This window comes from Symphodus melops (assembly GCF_947650265.1).
Source record: "Symphodus melops genome assembly, chromosome: 15".
NCBI classification, from domain to species: domain Eukaryota; kingdom Metazoa; phylum Chordata; class Actinopteri; order Labriformes; family Labridae; genus Symphodus; species Symphodus melops.
The window spans coordinates 5997041-6021575 of record NC_136705.1 but is presented as its reverse complement, the minus strand read 5'-3'; the positions used below and the strand labels follow the sequence as shown (position 1 = coordinate 6021575).

General features: G+C 38.9%; 1 protein-coding gene across 1 annotated transcript; it reads left to right on the top strand.

The window, feature by feature from the left end:
- Positions 1 to 17183: 17183 nt before the first annotated feature.
- Positions 17184 to 24528, top strand: LOC306835903 (uncharacterized protein). Its single transcript, XM_079362690.1, has 9 exons — positions 17184 to 17315; positions 18264 to 18446; positions 19249 to 19380; positions 20056 to 20163; positions 20397 to 20495; positions 20601 to 20699; positions 20876 to 20974; positions 21958 to 22056; positions 22946 to 24528. The coding sequence occupies exons 1-9, from the start codon at positions 17289 to 17291 to the stop codon at positions 23036 to 23038; spliced, it is 939 nt and encodes a 312-aa protein (XP_079218816.1). The 5' UTR covers positions 17184 to 17288; the 3' UTR covers positions 23039 to 24528.
- The last annotated feature ends 7 nt before the right edge of the window (positions 24529 to 24535 follow it).

The window sequence follows — 24535 nt, the reverse complement described above, 5'->3', positions numbered from 1 at the left end:
GTCTGTTTGTGTGTGTGTTTGTGTGTGTGAGTGCACCTGTTTGGGTGGGGTAGGGTTTAGTGAGGCCTCCAAGATTTTGTGCCCAGTGGACTCAGTATTCCTAATCTGTCCCTGATCCACACACTGAATGCTGAAGCTGCAATACGTGCTATCAGGAGCCTATCTAATCACATTCAAGCATTCATTGCTATGCCTTTGGGAGCAATTTGTTGTTCTGAGTCTTGCCGGGCACTTCTTCATGTAGACAATATAAGAGTCAAACTGCCAATTTAACCTGTCCCTCTTTTGAGCCAAAGCCACATAGTGATACCATGATATTGTAAATGGATGTAACGTGCCTTAAAAACTTTTTATATAGCATTATTACTGGTACACACAATTGTAAAAGTGATTAATTGCATTTATAATCACATCTTTAAAATGAAATTATTGTCTTAAGCTGTGTACTTTACTTGTTTAATTTGTTCCTGCTTTTATTTTGAAATAAATGAAGGACATTATGGTAAATCAAAGGTTTCGATATTAGCATTAAATGAAACAGCTTTAAGTACAGTTTGATGTCATGAGGTGGATAATATTACTCATCTGATGAGCTGTCGAGAAGGTTTTTAAAATGAAATGAGACATTCAAAGAGCAGTGCTGTTCTTTTCCAACATTGTGACCGCAGGGAGTCACTGCAGAGATTTATCCATGGTGCACCTAAAGGTACAAAATAGCATCCGATTAATCTGATTTAAAAAAATGATTGCATTAATTTCAGAGCTTGATTTATTGTAATTAACTAATTAAAGATGACAGCACTAGTTTGACTGTAAAGCCCCGTTTCCACACAGCAGTCCGGTACGGATCAGTACAGTTTGGTACGGTTTGGTTCAATTAAGCCTGATCCTGTTTGTGTTTCCACAGCCACCCGTGCTCTATTTGGTAGGCGGCGTGTAAGCCGGATGCCAGCAGCCGCTACGTAATAGCATCACAGGATAGCCGCTAATACCTAACCGCTTACTAATAAATTCAACAAAGGAGAAAAACGCAACACAAACAAAACCAACAATGGAAGACATCCAGCAATTCATCTGCTCTGTCACTGGCATGTGACTCTTTATTACAAAAACTCAATCAAGCGTTGTTTCAGAGAAGGCTGTGTGCCGCAAGGAGAAATACAGACGTAAACAATCGGCTGTGTGTTTACAGTCAATGGTTTAAACATGGCGGAGTTTTGTTTGCTGGAAGTGACGAATATTTCAACCAATTAGTGGACTGCAGTGTTTAGCTCCATCTTTTCGGCTCGGCTCGATATTCTTGGCACTCCAACAGAAGAGTCCCAAAAAGTAGAACGGTACGGGTCGGAAACACTGCAAAATGCGCGCCATACCGAGACATGGGGTTTAAGTGGCTGAGTGCTTTTATTCAAATAATGTGGAGATGTATTATATTTTATGTGCTTTATTGTTCTGCATTTTATTCAAATCTTATGGGGAGATCTTATTGTGTAATTGGTCAGTCAAGTTCTGTTGAGAGCATGGGTAAATTGGTTGTTAAAAAAGAAAGGATGATTTAGTTCTGAGCTGGAGGAATAGAAGCTTATGGTCTTATCTCATGTGGGTCCTGAATTGTTTTCCCATGAGGATTTGCCATTGATGTTGTAACATTTGGTTGTGTTGTAGTAAATAAACTAAATACATCATGTTTTGTTTCTATATTCAAAGTTGTTATTTTTATGAGATAAGCTCTCATTTACAATGACGTTGAGAGTACAATAATTACAAATATGACAAAAACAACAACGACAAAATATGCTTTAACATTTCTATGTTCCTCTTTTATCTGTTCAGTATGGGAGGAAAGAGTTTTTGGCATACTTACTGTCTTTAAAATAAAACTCACATTGTTTTGTTTGGTTTTTCTATATACGAGTATTCCTTTGATTACTCTTTTACGTGTCTCCCTAAGTAGTGAGGGAGATGTGTTAGGAGAGTCATTGTTATGTGGGAGTTGATTCTGTATTACATGGATAGTAAAATCATTGTGAAACAGTCTCTGAATCATCTTGGGTTTATTTCGCCGTGGTCAAACAACATAACAGAAAACACATCGCAGACAATTGCTGACAATTGTTGTCCCATGCTGACAAATATCTCACCATTGCTCACACATGCTGAACAGCATCTTACAATTACTGGCAAGTATTCATCTAAACAGTGTTGCTTATATTCTTTTAGAAAATGCAGCCCACAAATTCTTTACTATATGGGTACATCTCAAAAAGGCTAGAATGAAGACATAAACTTGACTTGTACATGGCAAACATATACATTTCATTCTTACAAACCTTACAACAGAGAGTTGGCTCCAATCCAAATATAACTCTGCTGCTATGAGGGCTCTTACACATATGTATTTCACCTTCACAAATCTAAAAGAAGAATTACTCTTAGATTGTTGACACAATTCAAAGATATATCCACAAAATTATCCATGACAATACAATCTAACACACATTTATTTCCACAAAGGAGGACTATTCTTTGATTATCATTACATTGTTAAAGTCAGGGTCTTAAAGTCAGGATGTGCTGAAACCCAATCAGGTGGAAGGTCCAGTAACTGATTGCATGTTAATAGCAAGACATACAGGAGCCGGATTGCTTATGGTAATTGCATTGATTGTGTTTCGGTGGATGTAAGGGGCTTGCAAGTTGCTGAACAGGAAAAGGTCAATTCTAGGAGAAGACCGCATGAACAGGGGAAACATAAAAAAAAAATACTGTCTTGCAAAAGTGTGTCATTGTCCAACTATCACCAAGTCCAAAGCCAGTCATGTGCGAGTTTCAACTATTAAAGTCTAATATTGAAATTAAGGTCAATCATTATTGATTCATATAATGATATAAAAAAAGCATGGAAAGAGATGCACTCATCATTATTGGGTCCACAGATTTTATTGAACATGAATTTAATCTCCCCTCTGGTTGTGTGACATCTGTGAGGAAGCTGAACTGGTAAACACCTGCTTACATCAGTGGTATAGCAATGTCATTGAGAGAATGCAGAATAACTGATATCCTTACTTTGCATCTGAGGAATGTTTTCCAATTTTTTGTTCTCAACATCTGGACTAAGCTGGGAGCATCTTACAGCTGCCTTTTTGAATGTGAGTGAAGAAGATTAAAACCCATTTCAGAGATGTTTTTGTTTTACTTATCCTCCTGCAGATTGTATGGTCCTGCACTGACACACTCAAGGGGCCACTGGAGGGAAAACTGTCTTCAATGACATCACCCTGTGGGATATGACCTCTTGTTTTGGGAAGTGGAATGCATCACCATGGAAACACAGTTCCCAGTCACCCAGTTGGACAGTCTTTCAGATTATAAATTCCTCAATAAAAAAAATTGCTCTGAAACACAAACATATTCAGTGAATTCTTGGGGATGATTGGCTGTGGGGATGGCTTAATAACTCTTCCCCCTCCATCTCCTGAGGTGCAGGTACTTTTCTTTTTTTTTTTTAAGATGAAAGTCACAAAAGAGGGAAATACTGTATGTATGTGTAAAGCAGCAGTATAAAAGTTTGGATATCTATTTTGAAAGGAATTGAAAAGTTCAATTGCATTTCATTTTCTGCACTTATCCGAGGTCGGGTCGCGGTGGCAGCAGGCGCAGTAAGTCAACTGCCCTCTCTCCAGGCAACGATTTCTAGCTCCTCCTGGGTGATTCCGAGGCATTCCTAGGCGATACAGGACATAAAATCCCTCCACCATATTCTGGGTTTGCCCTGGGGTCTCCTCCCAGATGGGCGTGAGGCATGCCCAACCTACATATCCGTTGCTTGTATCTGCGATGTTATTATTTTGGTCACAGATCATATTTTAGCATGTTAATGTATTGCTGAGTGATGACTTTCTAAAAATAAATTAATAATGAAATACCCTTTCAATCTGTTGTTCTCAGCTCTGTGTTCACACGCACGGCACAGTGCTTCCTTCAGCTTGTTTATGTTTGACTCAGGTTTTTATATAGGGCTGTCAAATGATAAGAAAATGTAATCGTTTATTCAAGTCTCTATAGTTTCAGGTCGTTTCAGGTCTTTTCCTTCCAACAGTGTCACTAGCGTCTCTATTACCTGATGGGTCTCACCTGTTTTTTCATTGTTTCCACCTCCCTTCAAACGTGCTGCACTCAGGTGCTCCTTGGATAGATCGCCCCAGTTTCCGAGTTGTGAAGTCGTTCTTTCGATTTCAGTTTGTTCATACCTTCAGTTCAAAAAGTTGGAATCTTATAAAAGCTCTAACAACAACAACAGTATGGATGATACCGTATACAAAAAAGACGTGTGAATGTCTGTTGCAAAACGTGAATCAATCAAAAGTATCTTTACATGAACAAAATGTCTTTTCCCCGTCATTGATGATGACCAGTTATCCTGACGTGAGTGAACTTTAGAGACAAATAAAAACTGGGAGTGAAAGAAAAAGAGACTAAGTGGTTGACAGGTGCAGAGAAAAGAAGTATAGGGAACATCTGCTGTGCGAAATAAACAGACTTAGACGTACTGATTACAAATAAGAGCAACAGAATGAGAGGTTTAAAAATGAATCAAAAAGAAAGGATTGATGTGAAAGTGATGGGAGACAAATGTTATTTTCTATATAAGGAAAACGAATGAGACCAATGAGGAGAAAGTGTTGAAAGAATAAAGTGCCGAGTTAAGATAGAGAAATATAAGAGGAAGAATGTAAACATAAAGAGATACAGACAAACTGTTGGGATACAGATACTAGAGCAGGACAAAAAATAAAGACAGCAAAGAAAATATATTTTTCACAGAGACCGACAACTGTGTTTGAGAGAGGGACTCAGCTGTATACTTAGACTGCTCTTACATGGCAGCTCTTTCACCACCACGTATTTTTATCCGTTTATTTAAATCACAAAAGCGTCACACTTTATCTGTTGTGTAAGGTGCATGCACACTAGTCTACATAGATACAGGAGCTATATATATATATATATATATATATATATATATATTTTGATAGATAGATAGATAGATAGATAGATAGATAGATAGATAGATAGATAGATAGATAGATAGATAGATAGATAGATAGATAGATAGATAGATAGATAGATAGATAGATAGATAGATAGATAGATAGATAGATAGATAGATAGATAGATAGATAGATAGATAGATAGATTATAGATGAGTTTAAACCTGTGGGAGAGAAGGTGAAGGCCTGTGAGTTACACATATTTGTGAAAATGTTGCGATACCCCTGTCGCCTGTAAAGCGGAAATTAAAACTTTTAGTGTACTTTGTTTTCCAGCATGCTCCCGTGCGCACAAAGGCCAACATGCTGATGCTGAAATGTTTGCCATGTCAAACATCTTAGTCTTGTATTTTAACATGCTAACAATAAAACAAGTGCTAAAAACAGAAAGTACATGATGGCCACACTACCAGACATTGAAAATACGTCTCTGATTCTCTCACATCAGAGTTTATAGTCACATACTTTCATATTTTCCATAGAGTGAGTATCTATTCTTGCAGGCTAACCGTCTGCATACATATTCCTCTAGGGATCGTTTCCCATCCAGCACCTGGTTGTATTTATATGAAAGTCCAAATTATTTATATCTTTTTTTTCATTGGGCGAGTGGAACAACTGTTATGTAGCTCTTGTGATTTTATTCCCAAAATGGAAAACAATTGAAAGGGGCTTGCACGAGGTTAGGTCATGGGAAAATATATTTTACGGAAATGTGGAAATATTGAGTACATAAGGATTCATAATTTTTTTTTTCTTCATTTGATTAGTATTTCTATGAAAGTTCAAGATCATCAACAACAAAAACACAAATCATCATCCTCAGAACAATACCAATGTTAAGGCAAACTAAACGTTTTTTTTTTAATTTGCTAGGATACAGACTGAAATGTGAATCCGAAAAAAATCTATTGTTTAAAAGAAGAAAGATTAGAAAACCACAAGAGAAGCTTCAAATCTCCACTTCTGTCACATCTTTAACAGGATCTCAATTTAATTCAAAAATGTGTCCCCGTGGGGAAATTCAAATGCAGAGCAATAAATTAATGACAGTGCAGGAATACTAAAAATGTAACCAAAGATAAAGTTTCAGCAAAAGAATAAAGTGTCAAAATGCAAGTACAAAGTTCAAATACAAAATTAAAAAGAAGTAACAAAATAAAAAAAAGAAGGTATAAGTGGACAGTGATCGGACTAAAGATGTAAACAGGCGTACAGTATATGCAATAGTAAACAGAACAGAATAATGCAGGAAACAGACAGACAGACAGACAGACAGACAGACAGACAGACAGACAGACAGACAGACAGACAGACAGACAGACAGACAGACAGACAGACAGACAGACAGACAGACAGACAGACAGACAGACAGACAGACAGACAGACAGACAGACAGACAGACAGACAGACAGACAGACAGACAGACAGACAGACAGACAGACAAGGAGGTTTCTGTGCGCAACTGGCAGTCATCATTCCGTATCCTCACCCTGCAGGAATGCATATCAACTTCTGAACCCACCAATTTCTGACCACTGCCTCATGAATTCTCTTCCCCCTCCTTTCCAATGGGCTCTGTTTTTCTCATTTAAAGACCATACTTCAGTTTCTCTTATTCCTCCATTCTTTTTGTCACCTTCTTCTCTGAATCTAAAATTAAATTCTTCTCTATTTCTCCTTTCCATTTCTGACACTTCTTCTTTTCCATCCACTCTCATCTGTATTTTTACTATTTTGGTTCTCAAAAGCTCCTTCAGTTGGTTCCTGACTGACTCATCCCTGTCGTCATTTCACTTTGAATGACTAATTATTCTCACTACATGATTTACACCAGTCCCATTCACAGACACATTTTCATACGTGCAAGCAATACTACAAATAGGTAGTTGCATGAGTCAAAAAGGAGCATAAAACATATGCAGATTTAACATCAAAGCGTTTACAAGGTTCCAGGGTTTGGGAATCAGTCAACATGTTTCTTTGTGACTCTTCTATCTTCAGGTTGTTGCAGATTTGCTTTAAGAACTTAGTGTCTGATGCAGATTGTATAGTTCACTTATTCATCAGTATTGGGGTCCTGCACTGATCTGTTCATTGCAATTGTTTTTTTTCTTAACTTATTGTCTGTAAACTGTTTTAATCATGTACTATTTATCATGACGTGTGCTGCTGCCCTCTTGGCCAGGTCACCTTTGTGAAAAAGATCTTCATCTCAATGGGTTAATTACCTGGTTATATAAAGGTTAAATAAAAAATAAAAAAAAAGACTGGACCGTAATGTAACAAAGAATCTCCCAGCTGAGCTATTACAGCAGTAATAATAATAATAAATCCAAAAACCTCCAAAAAGGGATGAGGAGAAAAATCCAAAACCAAATAAATCCAGGGAGCAGAGTGAACAAATGACGGACTCAGACTGAGCATGACACTCACATAGAAAGACTAACAGGCTAACTACAAACAATCTACAATGAATTGACAACAGGAGGGAAGGAACACAGAGACTAAATAATCAGGCACAGGTGAGACTAATCAGACAGGTGAGGACAATCAGGGTAATCAAGACAGGAGGGAAACACAGAGAGGCAGGAAACCAGACAACACTGAAGACCAGAACTGCAACTTAAAAACAGGAAACACTAAAGAATGAACTAAGAAACACACAAGAGGCAACACTAGAGAATTACTAAAACAGAACTCAAAACACTGAAATACAATATAAACCAAACCAAACCATGACAGTGTATGGAAGTGCATGTGAGGGGGCTACTTCAGCATGTGGAAGATTATAAATTGGCTACATTACTGATGCACATTTAACATTTAAATAATAGTGATGATGGTTGGACTAGTGACCTTTTCTGGGCTTTTCTCTTCTCTTGCTCAATGCATGCTGGGATGGACTCCTACTCTTTGAGCCCCCCAATACTATAAAATTCAATGTTAACTTGAAGCAGCTCAAAAACAAATACTGGCTTGAGTCCAGTGCATTACTGTTGACTTTCAGGCTGAATCAGCCCTTTACAGAAAGATTTGTTCTTTGGAGTTGCCGCATGTTTAATAAGAGACACAGTGGCTTATTCTAACACTCATATTTTCTTTTGGCATTAATGCACCCATTTGGAGATACAAACTGTACAAATCCACCATCACTGCATAAAGTTACGACAACAAAAATATCTATCTCCAAGACTGCTTTCATTCACTGCATCATCTTTGAGACTGTGACTTCTTACTGAGAAATATTAGCAGCAACAGATTGCTCAGTATATGCTCAGTATCTATCATGCCATCCCTTGGCAAAAATATCTCCCACAGATGTATTGGATACAATCTGTGCCTCACCTCTAAATTTAACCTTGTTTTGCATCCAATATTGCCAAATCTTCCTGATGATTGCCCCACCCTCTGAATGAAACGAGCGGCATCTTAACGGCAGCTGAATCACAGTTGAGCAAACGGGATTATTTTCAGGGTGTAATGGGTACCAGTGGATGAGGTTCCCCCAACATGGCAGCTCTAACCACAGATATGCTCCTGCAACAGTGCTGGGTAGATGGATAACAGAGAAGGCATTAGATATCAACACTGACAAATGGCAAAAGACATGAAACTTCTTCCAGCTGTTGCCTAACTTCTAAAGGATGAAAACGACTTATTCACCCAAACAAGAAAAGACGTCTTATTTTTTAAACACACTTGTTTCAACTCTGGCCTCATGCCTTGACTGCATATCATCCTGTATTTACTCCTCCCTACATTATAAATCTATAATGCATTGACATTTTGGCTGTAGCTAAAGAGAGTAATGCTGCAAATATGTTGTGTGACATAGGATATCAACAGGTGTTGTTATCAAGGTTGTAACACATAGCACAGTGAGAGCACGTGTGTGTTTAGACAACGGGGTGGGGCCCCCACAATTGCCTTTCCTGAGGTTTAATCCCTTAGAATTCATTTCTGTCACCAAAGTTTTGAAAAGTTATGTCTGGGGTGGGTGGGTGGGGGTGGGGGGGTGGTAGTGGGTAGTGGTTGTGTACAGAGGCTCTCGTCCTCATCACAGCAGCTGTTGGTTCAAATCCAACCTCGACCCTTTGCTGCATTTCCTCCCCTAATCTCTCCTTCTAACATGTCCTGTCTCTCTTCAGCTGTTTTATCCAGTAAAAGCAGAACAAAACAATACTGAAAACAAAAAGAAAAGTCACTTTCACATTTGTTTGCTGACAGTTTGTCTGTTTTTCTTAGCTTTTTTTTTGGCATTATCACAGAATGACTTCACTGTTGCACGTTCACAAGCATCAAAATAATAATTTTAGGCCATACATACGTTACCTTTTTTGTTTGTGTTTGTATATACTGTACATTGCAAGTAATACTTCAACCAGTATCCTAAATCCTAATCCTTAATCCAGCACATCATATTGCTATAAAGATAGAATATGACCGCAGCTCCTTCACATCCGACAAATTAATCTGGCACTGACCTCACTGCAGAGGCGTGTCACATGACGGACAGACATTTCTCTTTAGCAGTGTTTACAGCACTTTATAATACTGATCATTATTAGCCCTCACCCCCCCCCCCCCCCCTTCCATCTTTAACCTTGAACTGAGGATCAACACAAATCCCTCTGAAGCTGCTGTTTGGTGTCTGCGAGCCTTTCCTCACCACATCGCCTCTAACACCCCGTTACTGCGCCCACAGCACCTGTTTATGGCGAGCAGTTGGAATTCTTGCGAACATATACCCATGAAAACACACTCTCAGACACATACACACGCACAACACAATGTATTGCTCCTCCGTGTGGTTTAAGGGGGGAAAAAAAACTTTTTAAATATGAGAGTAATTTCCCAGTAAAAGGAGGTAGTGCAAAAACAGCAGACTAAAGAAGATATGCCCACAAAATTGCTTAAATGCCACACAAGTTTTTTTTTATTCCATCAAATTCAGTGTTTCAACCCATAGTTTTCTTCAGGTGATCATTTTTTTTAGGTTTAGACATTGGGATTTGGATGGAATTCAAACTTTGCATTTGAGCAAGTGTGTGGGGATATCTTCTTCCCTGAATTTCCGCCAAGAATAGTAAAGTATCTATCTGATTCAAATTTACTGTCAGGTGTGTACCTGTGTGTGTGTGTGTGTGTGTGTGTGTGTGTGTGTGTGTGTGTGTGTGTGTGTGTGTGTGTGTGTGTGTGTGTAGGTGTGTGTGTGTGTGTGTATATACAATAATTGCAATCTGTATGTGAGCTTTATTCAGAAGCTCAGTTTTAAAACTGATATTAAAAATAAAAGGGATTTGTCTATGTGACCTATGAGGACAGAAGACCTTTAGTGACAAGATTGCCATGGGTTAGGTTTCAGACAAGACGATTTGAAGCACGTTGCAGATTGACCTAGGCCTGGTTTCTTCTTTATTAACCCACTCTGTGTTTTTAGAGAGGATCTAAATTAGAGGTGTGAAGGAGATTACAGAAGGATTAGAGATTGTTTATTCTCAGAGGTGACAGTTTGAAATAACTTGTAAAGGGTGAAGCTCAGAATGTGTGTGTGCGTGTGCGTGTGTGTGTGTGCGTGTACGTGTGCGCCTGGATGCGTGTTTGTGTGTGTGCGTGTGTGTGTGAGTGTGTGTGTGTGTGTCGCATTACAGCAGGTGTTCGGTTCCTGCACTTGACCTCTGACCTGACTTTTAGGATGATCACATGTTTGATTCACACGTGAAACCACACACACGCACTCACAGTTACCCAGTGACCTTGAATCATGAATCTTCCTGAAGAGCAACTTTATGGCTGCCTTTTATGCTGATGAATCTTTTGCTTAATCCCATCACATCTCCACTCTCTTAAATACCCTCATTACTTCCATCAGGCTCTCTGTGACTATTAATATACAGTAAGATGCTTCACTCTTAATCTCTATTAGCACTCACACAGGAAGTGTTTATATGTGGATGTGTGTGTGGGAGGGGGTGTGGATCAGGGTCAGGTGGACTGGGCAACAGCTTGTATCTCTTCCGTCTCATGCTACAGCATCCAAACTGACCTCATTCTTACACAGTCATAAACTGCAGCAGCAAAACAGCCTGTGTCATCCACACAAACAGCCCGTCCTTTTAAAATAAGGATAAAGTGCAAAAAGCATAGAGACAAGGAAAAGATGGATCAGTGACCCCAGTGACATTATTCTGTTATTTCTACATCAAGGGGCAATACGTTGCAAAACTAGAAACTCTGTCCTGGGTGTTGAACAGGGTGACAAAAACATAATTGTAAATAAAGTAGAACACTTTGTAACGTTAAATGGAAAGTTACGTCTCTCAGACTTTTGTAGTTTTCTACATGGTTTTTTAAATAATTAAAAAAAAGAAATCTTCACCTCTCTTCGTAGTTAAAAGACATTTTAGGATGCTGCTGTTATTGAGGCAGATGTGATCACATTTGCTCAAGAGTTCAAGTTCAGGGACTAAAATAGTCAAGTGGACACAGCTGAAAGTGAAGCCTTGACATACCTTAGGCTCTATCATTCTGTAATGGTACTACAATTATATCAATGGCAGCTGCTTTAAGAAGAAAATAGGGTTGAAGTTAATTTTCTTTTTTTTTTTTTTTAAATGTCTTTTCATTTTGTGCCTTCTGTCTTTGACTGGTTCTTAAAACACACAAAGATAAACATATACATATATATGCATCTGTGACACAATCAACCCACTGATAAACATGCAAATACGCCAGTGCAATGAGTTAGTAAATACTGAAGACCTCAGTATTTCCCATATGATCCTCATACAGCCAATAAGATAATGTTGCTTGGCAACAAATAACTTATTTTCCAGTAAATCGTTTTTTGGCCAGCGCTGCTAAGCAACAAACTTTATTTCCACAAGATATTTTCCAGAGGGATTACCTGAACCCACCAGGTCCTGAAGCATCTTTGTGCATCGGCGTTGCAGTTGAAAGACAAATGAAGTGTAGGCGAACACTGAGGTTGTACTGACCAAGAGTTACCAAGCACTGTTAAACGTTAAACTAACCTGCTTCACTACTTCCTCTGTTCTTGTGTTCCCTTTAGACCTATATATGTTTAGTTTATTAGTTTAGTTGTCAGGGACCAGGTACAAAAATAACATTAATCTCACAGAGAGAAGATTCTTCGTACCAGATTGTAGCAGTTTGATCATTTCTATCTGCAGTCCCCAGGCAGGTCAACACAGAACACATAAACAATACAATAAAACATAGAAATTCACATCATATCAAAATACAGAAATGCTCCACACAATGCCAGACAGAATATGAGGCCAAATGTGTCACGTAATCAGGTAGAACACAGGGAGGGAGGACCTAATTGCAGCAAACAAAAAATGTATTAAATAAAAGGCAAAACAAAACTTACTCAAATAAATCCAAAACGTCCAAAACCCAAGCAGAGAAAAACAAAGCAAATCCAGGGATCATAGAACACGGGGAAACAAGTAACTTCTAGAAAAGACACTGAACCGACAGACTGCAAACAATACCGACAAACTGAAAAGAACTGACAACATGAGGGACTGAACACAGAGACTAAATAGACATGGGGTAATCAGGCACAGGTGAGACTAATAAAACAGGTGAGGACAATCAGGGTAATCAAGACAGGAGTGAAACGCAGAGAGGCAGGAAACCAGACAATACTAATAACATGGAACACTGAAGAAACGTAAGGAACTAAAGGATTTAAGAAAACAGAGAAGCATGGGGTGAAGACATTACAAAACATAACGGGAAACACTGAAGACTAAACAAGTAAACACCAGGAATCATACACACAAATCAAACAGGAACCAAACTTACAGCCAACATAGAAGGACACAGGGATACAGGGAAACACACTAAAGACTAGGACTAAATATAAAAGCACCCTGTCAGAGTTTTTACAAATTTAAAGATTTAACAAATTACTTTTCAAGCAAGTTATTCTTTTTAAATAAAGTTATTATTGAATTCAATTTCACTGACTTTACTGAAATCACAAGTTGCAGTTTTACCTGGGTTCTTTTTAGTAAGTCTGTACCTGAGGAAAAAGGTACAATGCTCCCAGCTTTGGAACTGAACAGTGGAAGAAAATAATATATTATGGAATCAAATCACCCAAAACACACACTCCTTGGGATACTGGTTAATTTCACATTTGGTAGTGCTGAGTATTCAAAAGCCCTTATACCGATATGACTGAGTGCTACCTTTCTCTTTTTGTATCATCCCATCTGTGTTGTCATTCCCCCTTCCTGTCTAATCTGACAAATGTGGCAGCAGTGTGACAAATTACCTTTACATTTCATTGCTGTCAGTTACAGCTCTCTTGGACAGATGACGAGAGGGCAGTCAGGGGGTTGTGGAGCCTGCAGGCTCTTGTCAGAAAGCAAACAGTGTTTTGAATTACGACCGGACGTTTTGTCTCTGTGAGTGAATGATTGTCTTCATATGATGACAGACTCGTAAAGAGTGCTGAGGTGCTGCAATCGATCTCTTGAATACAGTGCCCCTTCCAACCCCACAATGAGGATACTGGGTGAGGGGAGAATTTGCACGCCTAATAATAGAATAAACTAGATATATTTCCAGAGAAGGAATTCGGCACGTGTCCTATTTATAATTACAGAATCCCATGATGTATCCCTCAGGGTTTAACGCTAAACCAGTCTAAGACTAACACCATGCTGCTGACCAGGCTGCACAGACGCTACACGCTACACGCCACACACACACACACACACACACACACACACACACACACACACACACACACACACACACACACACACACACACACACACACACACACACACACACACACACACACACACACACACACACACACACACACACACACACACACACACACACACACACACACACACACACACACACAGTGTGAGCCGCATAAAGATAGTGTCATCTTCTCACTCCCCCTGTTTGAGAGGAGGGAGCGGCCACTTAAATAGGCACAAGGGACATTATTTTAGTGACCTGCACTGTTTTAATTTGCGTCACTCTATGAGCCAGGTGCACATGCATGCAATGAGTCAAAAACATGATATAGCTACACCTGATGGAGCCGTGAAGCTGTCAGCAAAGCAATCACAGACTTCTTCACAGAACGGAAATAAATGGATGAAAAGTTGGTGCTTCTCATGCTGCTCATAGCTCATGGTCAGTGTTGCTGCTGGTGTAAAATAGGGGAGACCAGGGACTATGGCAACATGTCATTCAACTCTTTCTCACAGGCAAATTAACATGTTTCTTTAAGTGCTTAGAGGTAAAGATTTCTAAAAGAAATCACTGTTTAATTTAAGGATACAGTTAGTTAACTTATTTAGTACATTTTTTAGAAGTATATAATTACACTATATCGTGGTGAAGTGGTTAGAATCTGGACGACAGAAGAGAAATCTCTGTTAGTACTGCAACAAACACAGGGAATCAATATAACAAATGTTGAGAGCAGCCAATCATATCTACCACTTCAGTAGACTCAATAATCTGGCGATGAGTTGAGACGAGGGTTTTGTACTGAGGCAGATGAGGAGATGAGCTTCAGGTGCTTGATTGAAGAAGCCACGCCCCCCCAGAGAGACAAACACACACAGACACACAGACACACACACAGACACACACACACACACACACACACACACACACACACACAGAAGGGCAAAGGGGGAGGAGACCCAAAAGAACACACAGGGAAACAGGCGGCCTTCATTGCCACTAGTTCTTTGCCTTCTGCATGGTGTGTCAGGGGCTTAAGGCCCACCCCACCTCTTGCCTTTTTGTTTCTGGATTGATTGAAAGTTACTGTAAGAGGAGATAGTATTTCCAACGTGACAACCACGCTTGTTGAGCTTCATACCACCTCTTATTGTGTACATTAACCATATCCATCACTGTCATAAACTGTCACACACGCTAATTCACAAAGGCACTGTAATGTCCCTGTTTGTAATTTTTCTGTATTGTGTCTGAACAGCAGCTTGAACTAAATACACACTGCCCTAGTTGTGCACTTGAGCAAGTTGTGCGCTTGACCAAAGTTATTCTTGCACAGCAAATTCTTCTACAGCTGATGTTAAAAATGGTCGCAGTGACTTTGAAGGTCTCCATCTCAAACAGTTTCTCCTTTTTACCTACTATTTCAGTCCCAAGGTCAGCCTTAAAAATAGCTCGCTATAAATTCCCTTTGAGAAGAAGGGAAGGCTCTGACTTGTACAACAAGGCTGTTGTTGGAGTACTGCTCAGTTTTAATGTGAAAAAATGACCAAGGAAGAATCAGCAAAGTAGACTAATGTTACATTTTCAGATTTCAATTTGACTGTTTTGTTCTACTGATAAGTAATTGCATTTTGTCTTACTACTGTATTCCTTCCGTTGTTTAGGAAAGTTACTGTACCCCATTGGTCTCCCAGAAGTCTTTGCAATAAATAATAAACATTATGTTGTTTACAATATCTTCCTGTAGACTATAGTTTATGGAACATTCTTGAAAAGTTACAAACATTAGTAAACATATTTTGTAGGAGATAAAGATTTCACAGACAGCTTGTTAACTATTTCTGAACTAGATCAACTCTTAAGAAGAAACAGATTTGATCTACTTCAATACCGTTTTGAGTAAATGTGTTTGCTGTCGCTCGGGTATTACAAATTATAATCATGTACATATGAACGTTTTTTGCTGCTGTGCAATTGTGTGTTTTAAAAGTAGTGGTGTTGTCAGGTAAAATAGCATTTAAAACTAATTTTAAACTATGATGACTTTGAACACAGCATATATTTGTAAATGCTATTTTTGTACATTATGCCTCATGATGTCACTCTATGGCCTCTGATTGGTCAGCACACCAAAGCGTGTGAATGTCAGATCCAGTGAGGTGTCATCACTGTCAGAGATGTGTAATGTGCTGTTTACCAGCAGGAAAAAAAGCACCTGATATGACATCACAGATGGCTCACTGTCAGACAGTGAGGAACCATGCTGACCTTTGACCTCGATCTGTGATTGGTTGCAGTTCACAGCGAGAGGTGCAATGGTTGGAATTTTGACTATTTATTTCTTTACCACCATGAACCTCTCCTAACAGTGATATCACTGCATATCTGTGGCCACGTGCCCAGTGGGACGGGACACTACCGAAGATGGTCTATTTTTAAGGAGATGACTCACTCTGTAGTCGACAGTACACAAAAAGTTGGTCGTTACTGAAAATGCATTACATTATTTAACAAACATGTACTGTTCTTCTGCAACTGTTTATGCATGTTTTGACTAAAAATAACAAATTATTGTTTTTTTTTTCATTTTAGAATTTATGCTGCTCTGTGTTCTGGGGAAAATAAAACTGTTTTTCCATGCTGCAATAAATGTAGACAAAACTAGATTTAATGGTTTACAGAACAGTCTACTGCAAATTATTAAATTGGTAAATTGAAGATGGTTTCTTAAAAGTAAATGAATCTTTTCCCAAAAACGATAATTAACAGGATAATTAGTGTTAAGCAGTACAGCTTTCATGGAGCGGATTTTATTTTTCGTCTCTCAGAGAAATTTCAAATATTATGAACATATTTTGATCCTTTGTGGAAGATTTTATAAAACGTTATTTGTAACTTGAATGTTGAACTCATATTGACTTTTTGAACTTTGTCTGTGAGTTTAATTGCTTATGCTCTCAATTTGAACTTTATCTCAGAAGATCTAAATTATTAAATTATTAAAGCTAAATTATTAAAGTCTTGTGTTCTAAAAAGTCCTTAACAGTAATGATGTCCCAGACAACTATCTGGTATCCTCCTAATATTGCTTTCCTGAATATTCAATCCCTTAATGTAAACCATGTGTTTGTTTGGCAGAGTGAACCCTCATACTTGTAATCCTTCTTTTGCACAATGACCTATACAGCATCCTAAACTAGGCAGTGATGATAATGGGAGGGGCTGTCTGTGAAGGTAAGGGGGGTGATGTTGGTAGCGCAGAGTGTGCCATATGAGCACATGAGGGCAGTAATGTGATCCCACTTGAGTGGCAGGCCCCCTATTTATTTCTGCAGAGGTTTGGTATAAGAGGCACAGGGTCCGACTGAAGACAGAAGAGACAGACAGAGACGCTGAATTTCACAGCAGAGGACCAGTGGACTTTACTCTACCTCCAGACACTCACTGTCATTTATCTCCTGCTTAACAAGAAGAAGAATGGGACTGCACAGTGTTGAGGAACTGGTAAGATCTGATTATTGGAGCTAATATGGGAAATAGGGGAGTGATCTTTTTTAGCTAAAGAAATATATTAGATTGAGCCAACTAAAGAGCAAAATATACCAATATAAATGTTTTCAGTTTGCAAAAGTTGATGAACCAAGAAGTCTTTGTTTTCATTACTTATATTCTTTACATACATACATCAAACAATTGTCACTTTTTCCTTGTGAAGCATACATTCTGGATTTGTCTAACTCATTCAAAACAAATAAGTTTACCTTCAAAGGGAGGTTAATTTACAACCACACTCTCCTTACCTACAAATAGGAAACTTCACAACTAAAGAGAATTATATCATTGAGACACAAATACAGAGAATCCTTCAAACATCTTACAACCTCTACAACTCACTTTAAACTTCCTTTGGTTTCTTTAACTTTGTCGCTTCATTATCCTTTAAGCCCTAAGTGCTTGAAAGGCAGAGTGTGCAATTACAACTTAAGTTGATGTTGATGTTATTATCTTATCACAGCTACTTCTCCCTCATTATTACTTTTTAAACATGTATTTAAATTGATGTTTCCATTTCCCAGTGATAGGTTTGATAAAATGATTTAGTTTGGATGATAACATGACTCGTTCAATATCATGTAAACAGTCACTAATGAGTTGTGTGTTAATGTGTTGGATATAGTGCTCTGTTCGCTACAGCAGCTGCTCATTTGTTTCACTTGCTTCAACTAAAACACAAGATTTCCAAATGTTTTGACCTCTGAACAGTTTAGACCCCCTTTTTTGGATCTCACATAAGCTAAACTTAATGTTGGATCTGTCAATTACTGTACCTGAACTATTTACTGAGAAGCTTCTTCGTATACCAAAAGCAAATTCATATTTTTTTGTGACTTTAAGTCAAATACAAGGAGGGAGCGTTTTCATGAAGTTTAAATGTATTAACATGTCCTTCAGGTATCCAGCAAGAGGTCAGAGGGCAAAGAGGCGGTGGACTTTCATGGGGGCGTGTATGAGGCAGCTGTCAATCAAGAGAAGCAGGATGACCGCAAAACCCATGGAGAGCTGGTGGACGGGGGTCTGTCAGAGGAGAGCGACAGTGGAAGCGAGCATGAGGAAGTCAGCGTGGCAGCGCTCCACGTGAGAACAACACCAACAACAAATACACAAGAGTACAGAGATCGTTGTTATCAATGTAAATAGAAAAGAAGAGTAGAGGTATCAGACAAAGCACAATAATACCTTCAGTAGGGTATAATTACTCAGCATTCATTCGCCACTGTTCACAGTTTTAATTGGAGGGCTCCGGCTGTACATCAGTGTCACTAAGAAATCAATCAAACATGGTACTCACTACCTAAACCAAGACAGGGGTGATGTTGGTATGAGTCTGCAGCTGCCTCTTATGAATGTGTCTCTTGGTCAATGCTGCCTCTTGGTGGCCTTTGTGAGAATAATATTTGATTTTGTGCTATTTTCTATTCAGGGTTAATCTGGACTCCAAACCTTTTTTTTGTTTGCCTGTTGACTTTACCATGTCTATTAAAAGTTTACCAAACATTCAAAAATGAAAACACATTAATGTCATCAGATAATACACAAGCAAACATGATTTGAATGATTTCTAGTTAAAGATCCTTGCAGATTTTTTTGAGTTTATAAATGTAAGGATCATAATGGATTTCAGTAAATAATTTCCATTTTGGGAACTGACTTTCTTTATACTTCATACCATGATTATTGTTTGAATATCAAATAGATTAAATGTGATTTACAAACACATTTTTGCCATAGTTGTTTAACATAGCATGCAGTTGTAGGTGTTGGGACTTTAGGTCATTTTTTATAATTTTTTTATTGACTTTGCACATCACATTAGGTTTCTTCATTCACTGTTGTTGCTTTGTGCTCAAAACCTTCTTGTTTGTCACTGCCCTGTTAGACGGATAAAAGCGGCAGGTTAAAGTTGGAGACAGTAGACGACCTCTTCAACATCCTGCAGCTGAAGAAGAGGAGGAGAGAGAGGAAGGTCCATGTGCACAAGAAGAGACATGAGCCAGAACCTGAGACTGTGGTAAGCTTTTATTCTTTTTTTTTTTTGAAGGCATGACTTAATTTACAAATAGTTAAATAATAATTAAAGCTAGGCTAAGCCCTCATGTTGAGTATATTAGAGGTGGAAGAAGGTTGAGAAGATTGATACTGACCAGACCAGATTTAAAAGCATCATTGTGGAATGTATGTATTTCTTTTTGTTTTGTAGTGCACTCAAAAAGTTGATAAGATAATGCAAAAACACCAATCTAAACAAAGAAAACCAAACTCTGTTTGAATGAGATTTTTTTTTTTTTTTTCCACACAAAAACTGACTCAGCAAAAAATAAATAACAGAGATATTTTCGTTTTTTTTCCTGATGAACCACACACATTTGTTTCCATTTAAAGAGTTGGATTATGTTTGTACATTGATTATCAGGCCCACCACAGAAAGGGCTGGGTCTCTTAAAGCCCCAGTGAAAGAGCCCTCCCAGAATATACATGTAGATATGATTTTATTTTATCAACATACTGTATGCACATTCCATCAGTAGTGTTAATGCTAGCCTCCCAGTGAACATTAAATCTCTCCGGCTCTCATTAGCCTTTGGAGCTAACCTCTGTGGGCTCTCCCCTTCTTTTTAGGCCCCAGAAACCTTTAACCTGTAGGTCTAGTTCATGAATGTACTTTGTTTGTTTATATACCTCCCAGCCAGATTATGTGGATGAGCATCTTTTTCTGACAGCAGCCATGGAGAACAAACTGCCTGTGGTGGAAAAGTACCTGACTGATGGAGGAAACCCAAATGCAGCCGACCACGTACGTTTGACACAGAAACATCTGCCACTGGAAACTCTCACAGTCTCAATGGACATGTTAAAGAAACGTTCACGTGAACAAAGTTCAAGTTTATCATTGAAAATAGGAGAAGAGGTGTTCTATAGTTAGAATGCTTCAAATGGTTTTATAAATGAAACATCATGATTAACAGCATATTGACAGTTAATTAATAAATAAATCAGCTGTTTGGCTCACAATTCTTTCTCTCATAGTTTCAGAGAACAGCTCTGCACAAAGCCTCGTTTAAAGGACACGTGGACGTCATGAAAAGACTCCTGGAGGCAGGAGCTGCAATCGAGAAAAAAGACAAGGTTTCTGATAATTGTCTGTTTTTCTACTCGTATGATAAATCATAATATATCAACAGAGCACAGAGACAGGTGTTTTTGTCTAACAGGTGTGTGTGTGTGTTTTAGCTGGAGGCCACAGCGGTGCACTGGGCCTGTAGAGGCGGCAGCCTGCCTGCCCTGCAGCTCCTCCTCGACCAGGGAGCCAAGTTCACGTTCAGAGACAAGGTGAGCTGCTCACACACTGAACGAGGGAGAGGGGTTATTATAGGTCATCTATGGCACAGAACACAACACCAACGTCTATGATGATTACATGAGTACATGATCAATGCATAAAGATTAGAACTTTTTGCGGTGTACATATTCTGCTTGAATCGATCAATCCGAACTTCTCTCCTCAGCTGCACAGCACTCCTCTCCACGTCGCTGTGAGGACAGGACACTGCGAGTGTGCTGAACATCTCATTCACTGTGGAGCAGACGTCAACGCCAAAGACAGAGTAAGACGTGAAACAAAAAAATAAATCAAAAACTTGTGCAATATCTGCAAATATACCGTAAATTCCGGACTATTGAGCGCACCTGGATATAAGCCGCACCGGCTAAAAATAAGTAAATAAATGTATTTGTACATATATAAGCCGCACTTGATTATAAGCCGCAGGTGTCCACGTTGTAACAGAGCGATTTACACAGAAAGACGTGACACAAAAACATTGTTTTAACTTTTGATTAAATACGTACTACCGGTAACATCCGCAAATACGAAGCCTAGTGGAAATCCTTGATCGAACAGTGTCTGTAACACGGCTGATGAAAAAGATGACCGTAATACATTTCACAAGAAAAAGTCCCTCCATTCACTGCCTCAGAATGACTTCATTACTCACTTCCTTAGTCTCTTTTTCGTTGTCATTGTCATTGTTCAGAACTTTACGTGCAGCAGCTCTATTAGCTTCTTTGACAGCCAGGCCGATCGCCTTTAACATGAAAGCTGCATCATATGTATTTCTCCATGTGTTTTCCATGATGAGGGTGCGTGCATGAAGCGCAAAATGACTGATATTAAGATCCGACGCGACAAGGTGAAATGTTTTTTGCGGCAAAAGCTCATTGTCCCGCAAGAAAAATCCATAAATAAGCCGCATCCTTGTAAAAGCTGCAGTGTTCAAAACGTGACAAAAAAGTAGCGGCTTATAGTCCGGAATTTATGGTAGTTGGAAATAAAAACACTGTAATGCAGCTCTCTATTCCAGAATGTACCAAGTTACTGTCGCCGAGCTGTGTTGAGGAGCTGCCAGTGTCTTTTCTTTTTTGTTTCTTTTTAGCATGAATTACAAGCTTCATGCAACATTTCCTCTCGTACATTTCACACTCTGAATGAGACCTTTGAAAACATAATGAAAGAAACACCAGTTGATCTCTACAGCCAAGAAGAAAATAACCTAATAACTGTAAATCTGTTTTGTGTTTCTGGCTGAAGGACGGAGACACGCCCATGCACGATGCTGTGAGGATAAACAGGTTCAAGATGATCAAGCTGTTGATGATGTACGGAGCCAGCCTCAACACCAAGAACTGTGTAAGTACATGTTCTAAACAATGTAGTTTCCATTTATTTCTTTTAATTTCCTTTCAACATTTTTATTCCAGTGCAGTTAAATGTTCTGTAACGCATCGGCAGCATCTAAGAAGACTTAGGACCCATGTCCACCTTGTGTCTTTTCCCGGGCAGAAAAGCGCAAACTTTGCAAGAAGTGTTTGTTTGCGGAGAAGAAAAGTGCTGTATGTCCGCCCTGTCGCTATTGACAACGCTTGTTGAAAGACACTGGATGCTGTGCTTTTCATCCACAGGGCCGCTTTCTGCTTCAAATGCTTTCTACGCATTGAAAACAACTGAAACAGACTCTGGCGCTGAAAAGCAAAAACGCCAGGTGGACAAGGGGCCTTAGGCTTTTGCAAAAGTGGTGAAATTGCACACCTGTTTATGATACATCTTAGAATCTAATCTGGCAGCATCAACATTTATGTTATCAATCACTGCGTGCAAAGGCTAAGCAATATAGTGTGCTATTTGTCTGTCTGTGTGTTGTGATTTTGCACAGTTGGATTTGAGTGGAACTACATGGAGCCCCTTTTCTTGCAGCTTACATAAATCCAGCCAACATCATTGTTAAGGCAATGGCTAGAGACAAAAATTATTCATTATGCAGAATTTAAAATGTTGTAAGGTGTTCTGATGTCATGACAAACTTTATTTTCTCGGCACTCCTCGTTTTGGACAAGCCCCACTTTACAATCTGCAGAGAATAGATCCTGGCCTGGTGTTTTCATAATGCCTGCACACCTGATTTGCAGTGACTGAATAGTTGCAGTTGTGAAATAATTATTGATATAATCTTCTAAAGTAAAAGTATTAATATCACATTTATTAAAAGGCTGCTTGCTTATGTATTTTGTGTCCTGTGCAGGATGGAAAAACTCCAATGGAGACGCTGTATTCGTGGCAGAACGGAGCCAAGAGCCTCCTATGCAACTTCAGCCAGGAGAAACCAAACCAGTAAAATCATCACATTCGTGTAAAAATCAGGAATACAACTCAAGATTCAGCCTCAGCTTTTCAAAGTTGATAGGACATAAAGGCACTGAAAATGAAGGGAAAACCCTCCAGTATTTTTCCACTTCCTTTGAATAATTTGCATAATGCGGTTCATGAACTGCTGGCTCACGTTAACTGACAGCACTCAATGCCCTCAGGAAGTAACTGCTAATAACTCTAACCTTGGCTCATATGGATTGTTTCAGTGCTGAGAGGCGTCATACCTAAAATGACAGCATAAGCATAGGTTAGCGCTTGTTGGGAGAAAAATGGGAGGATCCAAAAATGAAGTTAATCTCGATAAACACAGTCAATACTCACAAGGATGTTATCAGTAACATGATTAGCACTAATAGATTGATTGAGCGCCACATATTGCTGGACAATGTCTTGGCTGATGGCATGAAGATAATTTTGATCTTTTCTTAACTTTTTATTGAAGCTAAGTTGAAGTCAGCAATGCTTCATCTGGAAGATGACGGATTTAATGAGTTATGAGGAATGTTCACGTTCAGTTTCTTAGTTTTGATTGATTTATTTTGACACTGTATACTTAATATTTGAGTGACAGTGTGGAGTTAACCCTTAGCTGGTTTAAGAACGTGTTTGTTATTTCAAACAATGTCTTGTTACTGGGGCTATATTGATTTGGTTTTTCTAGATGTACATCATTAGGATCACTTTTCTCACAGTTGCATTGGATCAACAGCATGTCAACCAATTTCACTGTGAATCTGTCATTTAATTATGGTTTATATTCCTTCTTACTTTATAAGTAAACAGAGAAGGCAGGACTAATCCTCCTGTTCCTGGGAGATGAAGTGAGCATTTCAAAAGGGAAGGACGCAGGAAGTCTTTTGGTCAGGTTGAGAAAAATCTCTATAACTATTCTCATTCAAAAATTCAAAGTTTGTGGAAAACGTGACTTCTCCTATGTCCTTCTGTTAACAGTAGCAATAGCCGCATCTAACGCTCGGCCCTAGACCCCCTCGTTGAAAATGAGTTTGTGACATCACAAACCCATGATGTCACTGATCCAAGCCCATTGGCTCATTGTAGCAAGCCCAGGCTCCCCTCGGACTGACTGTAGCATTCCTAATATGGTACAAGGGGCGGGACATATGCAAAAACAAAGCCGAACAACTGACCAATAACAAGAAAGCAGATTGGCCAACCAATCAGATCAGACTTGGCAAATATGGGGAGTCTGCTTGTTTTTTGTTTCTCTTCGTGGGGGATTCTGAGCGTTACAGACAGAGGAAAGTGCCTGCATGAAGCGATTGTGAAAGTACTTTACTAGGCACATAAAATAGATATATGAACCCCCCCCCCAAAAGTTATAATATGGGACCTTTAAATCCTTAAAGTGAGAGAGAGAAGAAGCTGAAAAGTCAGAGTTGGTTGAGAGGATGTTTGATAAGTGTTCAGAAACGAGGTTGTGAGTCATTGATTGTGATGAAGG